The sequence below is a fragment of the Helianthus annuus genome, chromosome 8 (assembly GCF_002127325.2).
Source record: "Helianthus annuus cultivar XRQ/B chromosome 8, HanXRQr2.0-SUNRISE, whole genome shotgun sequence".
Taxonomy (NCBI): Eukaryota; Viridiplantae; Streptophyta; class Magnoliopsida; order Asterales; family Asteraceae; genus Helianthus; species Helianthus annuus.
This window is the reverse complement of record NC_035440.2, coordinates 164,194,601-164,205,980: the sequence shown is the minus strand read 5'-3', so window position 1 is coordinate 164,205,980 and position 11,380 is coordinate 164,194,601. Positions and strand designations below refer to the sequence as shown.

Here is an 11,380-nt window from a genome sequence, read left to right as displayed (position 1 = left end):
GGTAACTGCTTCCTATTTTTTTGTGAATCAATTTATTGATCCAATAATCAATAATTCAAATCCATTATTCAAACAAGAATGAAGTTCACGATTTCTTTTTCTTTCAATCGATTGGACAAGTATCATATTTTTCTTTTACAAAATTTTTACACATCTAGTCATTTTATAATTTGCTTAACCACTTTTATACCATATATCCAGTTACTAAATTCTACATTTAATAGAAACAATATGATTATAACTCATTATTATATGGTTAATACACCGACGTATAATTTTAGGGGTTCGAATATATATGTGTATACATACTTTACATGTGTCATGTTCCAGCAAATGCTTATTATACATACAAAAAAATTGACCAAAAGTTATTTATACACATGTGTAATTTTTACACCTCATCTAAACAATGATTTTTTAGTAATATACAAGTGCCTAATTAAATGATACACGTGTGTATAACGACAGTTTTAATATACGGTGTCTGATGAAAGCCAAGAGGACAACCAAAGAATCAATAAAAAACAAATGAGAGAGAATATTACATATGAAGACCTAGAAACTTTGTACGTATGTGTATAAAAAGGATATACATATATGTATAAAATAGTTTGGCTGAATAGAAATTGTGTATAAAATATACACAAACAGAACTAATAAATGGTTTATACACATATGTACTTGTGTTGAATACTCAAAGTACACATATTTATTTGTTCAAATTTCATATGTACGCATGTGCATAAAACGAATATACGTGTGTGTATAAAATAGTTTGGTTGAATAGTAACTGTGTATATTTTTAAATTAATAAATTAGTTAATTGGTGAGAGAAATGAAGAGAGAGAATGTGCTTAAATATTTAATTGAAAAGAGAATTAGTTAACAATTTACCCTTATACCCTTTTCATTTATTTTCTAGACATAAATAATTAGAAAATTGTCATTATTATTAATCTCAAGATCTCCTAAATCAATAGATAAAATTTGTTCATTTTGTTCACAAAAACAATATGGTTCACTCATGAACCCTACCCTATCTTATGTGGGAACAAACATAGTTTATTTTTCGAAGTCCACTTGTCTATATTTTTTAAGGAAACAAATAACCCCATTTCATTGTGATCATCGATACACATCTTTTCCATCTCAGTTTTTACTAAATTTATTAATAAAAAACAATTTTTATATAATCATCCCTACTGAAATTCAAAATGTTCAAATACATATGTGGTTAAATGCTTTGCCTCACTTTTATCTTTGGTTTTAACATAAATTAACATTGTTTAATGCAAACATTATGTTGCATATCCTAATCATGGAGTTTGAAATCCAATTGCTTTAACATGTTCAATCTGACTTTCTAAGTTATTTGTGACAATGTTTAAGAGTTAAGTTTGGCATCTTATAGAATATTCCATCTTTAAATGAACAAAGAAAATATAGAATGTTTACATTGTATCACTTAAAACAAGTTCACTAGATTATTGACAAATATTTAGCATCAACACAATTTACTAAATTTAGACTATGAGACCATATGAAGTATAAAATGCTTGAGGATTAATATCTAAGGCCATCCGTAATGGTTAATTCTCTCTAATGGGTATTTTCCGTCACATCAATATCATAAGGCCCCTTAAAAATTGTGCAATGGTTAACGCCCCTTAATGCTCTCATCTCATCACTACTTTCCAATTTTGTGTTCCTCATTGGGCATTATGCTAGAAATACCCCTTCATCTTCATGCCCCTATAAAGCCTACGGGGGTGGTGTTGAGAGCATTATCAAGATACTTCATGCCCCTATAATATCCATTACGCATATTCTTGTTTTTTACATTTCAATACTTTCTTTTTATATTTGATAAATTTACTATATATCAAGTCTGATTTTATTGATGTTTTCAAAATTATCATAAAAAAGTCATTCACTAGTTGCATCATCTACTTTTATAAATTCTAGAAGGCATTCGATGACTTCTATAGGACTTGATAAATACTCAAAACATCGTAAGATAATTTACATTTCTATAGAAGTGCAATTAAGTATAACCAACTTTTTCTTCATTTAGGTTTTTCAACAATTTTAATTTCAATTTCATATGCTAACAGGTTCTTTATCTCATTTTCCATATTATATCCAAGCTAATAAATTATTCGTTTTTCAACAATTTAAATTTCAATTTCATTTGCTATGTTACTATTACATGCATTCACCTCAAATAATCTACATCCTTAAATTTTATTATTATATTGTTATAATTACTTGCGAGCATTTTTTTCTCTTATCTATACTATATTATAATGAATGAGGGAGGGACATTTTAAGATACCAAAAAAATAAGAACTTGTTCTCTCTTTATTTATAAATACACCCCTAAATTGAGGGTAAGATGGTCTTAAACACTAATTATATTTTAGTCCCCCTTCTAATTACACTTAAATCCCTTTGTTTTAACAAAATTATGGATAATTAATTATACTTTTTCTCCATCCATAACAAACTTATAATTCTTTTACGTATTCTTTACATATCTTATAAGCTATAATGTTTTAAAAAAATCCAAAGGTACCGTGATGACCTACTAATTTTTGTCGACGTTTCGATAGTTGTCTTGGTTAGTATTGTTGTACGGATTAAAATGTACAAATAGATGATGCATTAGTGTACAAGTGATTAAAGAAATGCGTCCTATCACGGATCGACCCATGCACGTATTAAGTTTCATATTCAACGAAACCGAAAGGCTCAGGAAACCGAACCAAAATAACAAAAACTGAATTAATTGAAAATCGATTAGCCGAAAACCAAATTAACCAAGAAGCGGTTATCATTTTTTTTGTACCCTCGTTTTATAAAAATTTATCTCGCTTCCTTTGAAACAAGGTGTTTATCCCTCTATGATCTCAAATTTCGAAATTCAAAACCCACGTTTTCTCTCTTTTGTGCGCTCCTTGTGTCGAGACCACGTTTGTATCTGTTAGCGAGTGGTTTAAATTATAATTCATGTTTCTGATTTGAACCAGGTATGGTTAATGCTTTGTTTAATTTCTTGAACCAGCTTTGAATCGATACATTTGTTGTTATGTTTCATTATTGCAACGTGTCACCTTACCGATTTGAATGTGCAATAGAGGAATTAAATGAGGCATCGATTAAACCTACAAATTGATTATAAGGTATTAGGATTTCTTTAGGGTTCAATTTAATCTTGGAGAACTTTGGGTTAAATATGTTTCGGTTTGCAAGTCAGATTCCTTTGCTGTGTGAGCAAGTTGCTGATACGGTCACCAAAACTACAATGAAGAGAATCAAGTAAGACTTTCGATTCTTACATCTCTCTTAAACTCACACTTCCACTTTAGTTCTGTTGACTTGGTTATATTATTGTTCGTTTCCGGTTCTTGCTATCATCGGCTCAAGGTGCGTTATGGTTTCCATTCAGTTCTTTGTCTTATGGACAATGGTAGTATGATTCCAAGCCTTATTTCGGTCTTGCGATTTGTTGTTTTTATATTATTGTTGTTCGTTTCCAGTTCTTGCTATCATCGGCTCAAGGTGCGTTAGGGTTTCCATTCCGTTTTAGTCGAATGGACAATGGTAGTATGATTCCAAGCCTTATTTCGGTCGTGCGATTTGTTGTTGTTTCTCATTTTTTAATACTCTTGTAAGTGCAGTGGGGTTAAAAGACTAATCGAGTTCGAGATCCATATAGCCTAATTGAATACGCTCTCCGAGTCTTTTGCTGATGGCGGTTGAAGCAAATGCATTTGATTCTTATACAGTGTAAGATAACAATTGTGTATCTTTGTTGTTTTTTTTCTTTTATGTTAGATTATTTTCAATTGATTGGGGATATTTGTACCTTGATAATGCTTCTTTTTCTCTCCATTCAGTCAAAGAGCAATTAATGAAATTGGCCAATGGTTGATTATCCCCAATGTACATATAAGAAGGTGCATTCTTCGTAATTGCACATTTTGTTTAGCACATGCACATATTCCACTGAATATGCTATTTCAAGACTTACATCTTCAACCAGTACATGCTCATTTATTACTGAATAAGATGTTAAATGTGCAGGAACAAGCTCAAACAAACACTACATATAAGGAATGTAGATCATAATTGATATAGTCAAGCTGTTACCCAATCTCAAGAGCAAATCATGGAGTCAATACGTTACCCAATCTCAAGGAGCAAATCATGCAGTCAACATTACTACTTTTTTTATTTCCACTATTCCCTCCTGTGTATTAAATGTATAAATGTATTTTCCTTTATAGATATTTGTTGTAATTGAGTTGTAATATACACAGAAACCAATATATACATTTAACTATTATCAAATTCTCATATGGTATCAAAAGCTCACACTCTCCTCTGAGAATTTCGATCCTGTCGTCATTTTTTTCCCCTCTTTTCATTTTCGAAACCTGCTCTAATGACAACATCCACCACAATCATCCCACTATCCACAGCCACAAATTTTCCGATTAAACACACCGGAAGCAACTTCCCGACATGGCGTAAACAGGTTATGTCCATAGTGGTTGGACTTGACCTCGATCAGTTTGTTGACGGACTCACCTCACCACTACCGAAAGAATTAGAAGGCAAAACAAACCCAGCCTACCGCCTCTGGCACCGGCAAGACCAGATACTTCTCGGAGCCCTTCTTGGCAGCTGCTCCGATCTTGTCCAGCCGATTGTCTCCTCCGCCGCCACCTCTCATGAATTCTTTAAGCGGCTCACTGAAACCTACGCCAGTACATCCAGGTCATAGGTAATCTCCCTAAAAACACAACTTGCCACCCACAGCAAAGGTGACAAACCGATTGCTCAGTTCCTTAACGAGAAGAAAGCAATTGCAGACGAATTGGCGTTTGCTCAGAGCCCCAACAATTTGATTTTTCTTCATTTAGGTTTTTCAACAATTTTAATTTCAATTTCATATGCTAACAGGTTCTTTAGCTCATTTTCCATATTATATCCAAGCTAAGAATTATTAGTTTTTCAACAATTTAAATTTTAGAGTGAATTGCAAGTTTTGTCCTTTATCTTTAGGCTATTTTGTAAGTTTTGTCCTTTATGTTTAAATTTGACGAGTTTTGTCCTTTATGTTTGAAAATCAAGCATGTTTTACCCTTTGGGGCAAAACGTGCTTGATTTTTAAGGACAAAACGTGCTTGATTTTTTAAACATAAAGGACAAAATGTGCTTTATTTTTAAGGCCCAAAGGGTAAAACGTGCTTGATTTTTAAACATAAAGGACAAAACTCATCAAATTTAAACATAAAGGACAAAACTTGCAAAATGGCCTAAAGATAAAGGACAAAACTTGCAATTCACTCTAAATTTTAATTTCATTTGCCATGTTACTATTACATGCATTCACCTCAAATAATCTACATCCTTAAATTTTATTATTATATTGTTATAATTAATTGCAAGCATTTTTTTCTCTTATAACATTTAAAATATGATGTTTTATAAAATTACGAATATGTTGTTGCAACATGCTTATTTTCTCTATGTAAATATAAATTTTACTCAAACGTAATTAAGGGATGTTTGCTTAAATGTATTATTTTACTATATATCTTATTTTTCTCTTATAACTTTTTGAATACGATGTTCTATGGCGTTGTGACATTTTTTTTATGTACGTCATCATATAAATTTTAGTGAAAACCGAGTGGTGAATAGTAATTCACAAGTAATCAAAACACAAACATATGATTTTAATATTATAAAACTTTTAGCATATTCTACTTTCGTGTCATAAATTTTGAAACGATGTTTTAAAAAATCCTGAATATGTCTTTGCAACGTGTTTATTTTTAGCTACATCTCGATATAAATTTTACTTAAAATTGAGTTGTGAATAGTAACATATAAGTGATTAAAGCACAAATGTGCGCGTCATCAAAGTTGTCTCATAATTTATTTTATACATAAAGTGACGTATTTTATCCTTTGCGTTATTTAAATAATATAATAAAATGTTTTATAAAATTCTGAAAATACACCGTTGTGCGTGTTTAGTTTTATCTACACTATGATTTCAAAATCAAACGGGTCAATCGGTTTCCTTTATAACTTTTAATATATATATATAGTTTAGAGTAAATTACAAAAATCGTCCTTTATGTTGACACTATATTGCAAAGTGTGTTCTTTATCTTCAAAAATTACAAAAAACGTACTCGATGTTTGCAAACCCTTGCATGTTATGTCCTTTAGCCCTAACTCAGTTATTTTTTGTGGTTAAATCTGACCTAGTGGTCCCCACATAAGGGTATTTTGATCATTTTACTTTAATTAATAAAATACACAATTATAAAAAATAATAAACAAAAGAATTTTGTTTATATATTAAACAAAAGAAAAAAACCAGAGTATGAGTAGTACACCGGAGTCGTTCAGTGGGCCTCGGTTTTCGGAATTTGTTTTACCGTTACGACAGAAGTCGACGGTGGTGGTGTTTAAGGATGATTGTCGGAGTGACTGTGATTCATCGTTGTCGGTGGTTGTCGACGGAGAAGGGGAAGAACAACTGGATGTTGGTGAGGTATGTGCTGCTGCATTTGTCGATTGACTTTATAATTGTTTATTTTATTAATTAAAGTAAAATGACCTAAATACCCTTATGTGGGGACCACTAGGTCATATTTAACAAAAAAATAACTTGCAAGGGTTTGCAAAAATTAAGTACGTTTTTTTTTTTGTAATTTTTGAAGATAAAGGACACACTTAGCAATATAGTGTCAACATAAAGGACGATTTTTGTAATTTACTCTATAGTTTATAAAGTTCCAAATATCCTGTTTGCCTGTTTGGTTTAAAATTCATAGATTCGCATCTTATTAAAAATGAATTTTTCAAATTCCTGCTGAGGATCAACTTCAAATATTGAAATAACTAATCCAAGTATTTTATTATATATTTCACTTTATTCGACTTTTTAGGTTCCTAAGTTAACAATAATATGTACCGGTATTCAGTTTTATTGTTTCCCATCGATATAAATCCTTTTAGGGCATTTGTGTTTTCTTTTTTTGGTTGCCATATCGAGTGTCGGTACCATAACAAAACATACCGATACGACGATACCGATCAAATTTCTGTGCGCGTAGCTCAGGGTAATCCCACTACCTATTATATAACTTGTTGTGGTCATGCACAACAACAAACGCTTCACAATTCTAACCCGAGTATCACCCAATTACACACCTAACATGTGGTCCTCTAGAACTCGATAATGACCATCATTGCAAGACATGCATCTTTTAATGTGTAAAACATGATTGATATATTGACATATCGCGATATCCAACCGCAACTATTGAAAGATCATGTTTCTTAACCACGTTCATTTTTTTGTGTTCGACACAAAGTTAAAGTTCTCCAAACTTTTTGGGGTCATTCCCAAGTTCCATCCATATCATGATGATATCTATGATTACTTTTGCTTGACATGAAGGTTGGTACGATGTCGTATTCTTGGTATTCTGAGAATTGAGATGAAAGTTGTTAAGGCCCCTGTTTGGTTGAATCTGTACCATCATAACCTAACCAGTATAACTCTATAGAATTCATCATTAGAGAGCTGCCATCTGTTACAAAAATAATTGATTGGTTAACCATGGTTTATTTACTTTATTAACAAAAGTAACGGTTGAACTCCAATAGCGTATTTTATTCTTTTTTTTTTCTTGTCTTTGACACTTTCCCAAAATGCCCTTCAAAGTTTTAATCTTTTTTTTACGACAAATTTGGATCACCGACGGACCACTGGAGTATCATCGTGCCACCAGCGGAACCACCCGATCATATTCATCTCCACTAAGCAATAATGCTTATACTTCAATTCAGGAGGAAACCCAATAAATATGGGAAAACCCTCTTGTAGAAATCGAACCTAGGACCTCATGGTCCATAAGTATTATTCCACCCCCAAGATGCCCTTCAAAGTTTTAATCTTTTCTTTTTGCGTTTTATGGAAATTATAATGTTTTCTTTTATGAAAACATATCATCATCTGAAAAATGTAAAAGTATGGTCCGGTTGACGGCTTGAATAGATGAACCTGAATATGACTTATATATTTATCCGTGTCAAAGATACCAACCATAAACCGTACACATATAAAATATCACGACACATATGTAATCCATTTATCTAAATTCAAATGAGTCAAGCATGTTGACGGGTTAGTGGATTGTAATCATGCTGTAAACGGGTTAACCGGGTAATAAACATGTTGACAGGTTGTAAGACCTTTGTATTTATTTTTAATATTAAACAGGTTGTGTATGGGCCGACCTATGATTTATTAAATGGGTTAGAAATGACGATCTAAATCTAATTATTTTCATGTCATGTTCATAAAATCTAGAATAACAAAAACAGCTATTTGGTTTAAGGGTAAATTGACAAATTGAAGTCAAAATCAGATAAATTGACTTTAACACCACTCTATGGTAAATTGGTCCACATGCAGTAGGTAAATAATATGTGTTCTTCACACTGATACAAACATTCCTATAAAACTCAATATTCTCCAAATATCCTAACCATCATTAAGTTGATCCACTTATTGCTAACAACAATCCACATGGGTGTACCATCATCTTTCTTGGCTCCATTTTTCTTCCTCACATGCTTCATTTGCTTGTATCCTGACCTCGCAATCGCAAAAAATGCTGCCACTGGCATTACGCGACGTTATACATTTGATGTAAGTTTAACAAGCTTCATGTTGGCATAGATTATAAGTTGTAAACTTGTCCGTGTGCTTTATATGCGTTTTTCATGCGTTTTCAGATACGGTTGCAAAATGTGACAAGATTATGTCAGTCGAAAAGCATAATAACCGTCAATGGGAAATTCCCTGGGCCGAGGATTATTGCTAGGGAAGGTGACCGATTGGTGATCAAAGTTGTTAATCACGTCCCTAATAATATTAGTATCCATTGGTACGCAATTTGCATTGACACGTTGTATAGTTTGACGTGTTCTATAATTTAAGCAGACTAAAATTAATCCGTTGTATAATTTGAGTTGACCCAAATCAACCAATAATGAGTGACTATTCCATTATTGGCAATAAAAAAGGGTGAAACCCCCTCCTTTTATACCCCTTCTCTCACATACTTACGGGTGAGGCCCGCCACTTTTCCTTTCACAAGGGGGGACATTTAGATCAAGCCTAAACAGATTTAGACTATAATGACAATTGCTGAGTGTATTTTGTTTGACAAGTGTAGGCATGGAATTCGTCAGCTTCAGAGTGGGTGGGCTGACGGGCCAGCATACATAACACAATGCCCAATTCAAACGGGCCAGTCATATGTTTACAACTTCACCATCACTGGACAGAGAGGAACACTTTGGTACCACGCCCATGTTTCGTGGATTAGGGCTACACTTTATGGCCCGATTATCATTCTCCCTAGACGTAACACTTGGTACCCGTTTGTGAAACCTTACAAGGAAGTCCCGATTATATTTGGTACTTTTCGAAACCTTGTTTTTATATATACGGGCCAACGGGCTTTTTCTTGAACTAAATTACGTCTTTTGATTAAAAGGAGAGTGGTGGAAGGCCGATACAGAAGCGGTTATCAATCAGGCCCTTCAGACTGGAGCCGGCCCGAATAATTCAGACGCTTATACCATTAACGGGCTGCCTGGACCGTTATACAATTGTTCTTCGCCAAAGGGTACCTAGTTTTTTTTTACCATACTCATTTCTACCATTTACTAGATCACTATGGGTTGGGCTACATTGACCCGAAACCCTTTTGACTTGCATTTCGCGAACGAATAACCTTTTTATTACATGCAGAAATTTTTCGGCTCAAGGTGAAGCCCGGGAAGACTTACCTCCTTCGTTTAATCAATGCTGCCCTCAATGACGAACTCTTTTTCAAAATCACAAACCATACTTTTACAATTGTCGATGCGGATGCGAGCTACGTGAAGCCATTTGAAACCGACACAATCTTCATTACACCGGGCCAAACAAGCAATGTTCTCCTCAAGACAAAAAACCTAACCACAAACACCCGATTTTTAATGGCGGCCCGTCCCTATTCCACTGCTGCAGCCGGCACTTTCGATAACACCACCGTAGCCGGTGTTCTCGAATACAACAGTAATAACATGCCAATCTCCAATACTTCAATTAAAGGCCTTGTTATGCCTTCACTCCCGGCGATCAATGCCACGTCATACGTAGCCAACTGGACCAATAAGTTTCGTAGTTTGGGTAACTCGCAGTTTCCCGTGAAAGTTCCACAAACCGTTGAAAACAATTATTTTTTCGCCGTCGGGCTAGGGAGCGACCCATGCCCGAAAAATCAAACATGTCAAGGTCCCAACGGGACTAAATTTTCGGCCTCTATTAACAACGTCTCCTTCACCTTACCAACCACCGCGCTTCTTCAAGCGCGGTATTTTGGCAAGTCAGACCGCGTTTTCTCCACCAACTTCCCGTCATTCCCTCTCAATAAATTCAACTACACGGGTACCCCACCGAACAACACAATGGTTTCACACGGCACAAAAGTGATCGTGCTACCATACAACACGACCGTAGAGGTCGTGATGCAAAGCACAAGCATTCTCGGATCCGAAAACCATCCACTCCACCTCCATGGTTTCAACTTTTATGTTATCGGTCAAGGCACCGGAAACTTCAACTCTACTTCGGATCCTGCTAAATACAACCTTGTTGATCCCGTCGAAAGAAACACCGTTGGCGTGCCTGCAGGCGGGTGGGTTGCGATACGGTTTCGGGCTGATAACCCGGGTGTGTGGTTTATGCATTGTCACATTGAGATTCACTTGAGTTGGGGGTTGAGAATGGCATGGGCAGTAATGGATGGGAAGCTTCCAAACCAGAAGTTACCTCCACCCCCTTCTGATCTTCCAAAGTGTTAATCGTTGTTGATGAGTCTTTTGTTTTTCGAGTTGTAAAATCATGTGCTCGTGAGTGATTCATTTCATGGCTATTTGGGGGATTTAATTTGTGTCAAAATCCCCTCCATCCTTGTTCAATGTTTTTGTTTTTTTTTTTTTCAAATGTAATGTAACAATAAGAGATTGTTTTGTGAAATATGAATATATATAAATATGAGTAAATTACAAGTTTTGTCCTTTATGTATGTCCCAAATTGCAGGCGCTGTCCTTTGTCTTTAAAACTGATGAGTTTTGTCCTTAATGTTTGCAAATCTTGCACGTTATGTCATTTAGGCCAAACCCAGTTAATTTTTTTTGTTAAAATTGGTCATGTGCAAGGCATGTGAGGGTACATTTGTCTTTTCACCATTATAGGGACTATTGTGTAAAAGAACTTATCTTTAGGGA

At 34.3% G+C, this 11,380-nt stretch overlaps 1 protein-coding gene across 1 annotated transcript; it reads left to right on the top strand.

Moving 5' to 3' along the window:
* Positions 1-8,589: 8,589 nt before the first annotated feature.
* On the top strand, positions 8,590-11,171 carry LOC110895267 (laccase-2). The gene is made up of 5 exons (XM_022142548.2): positions 8,590-8,746; positions 8,833-8,984; positions 9,276-9,520; positions 9,600-9,731; positions 9,857-11,171. The coding sequence occupies exons 1-5, from the start codon at positions 8,624-8,626 to the stop codon at positions 10,951-10,953; spliced, it is 1,749 nt and encodes a 582-aa protein (XP_021998240.1). The 5' UTR covers positions 8,590-8,623; the 3' UTR covers positions 10,954-11,171.
* Positions 11,172-11,380: the final 209 nt, after the last annotated feature.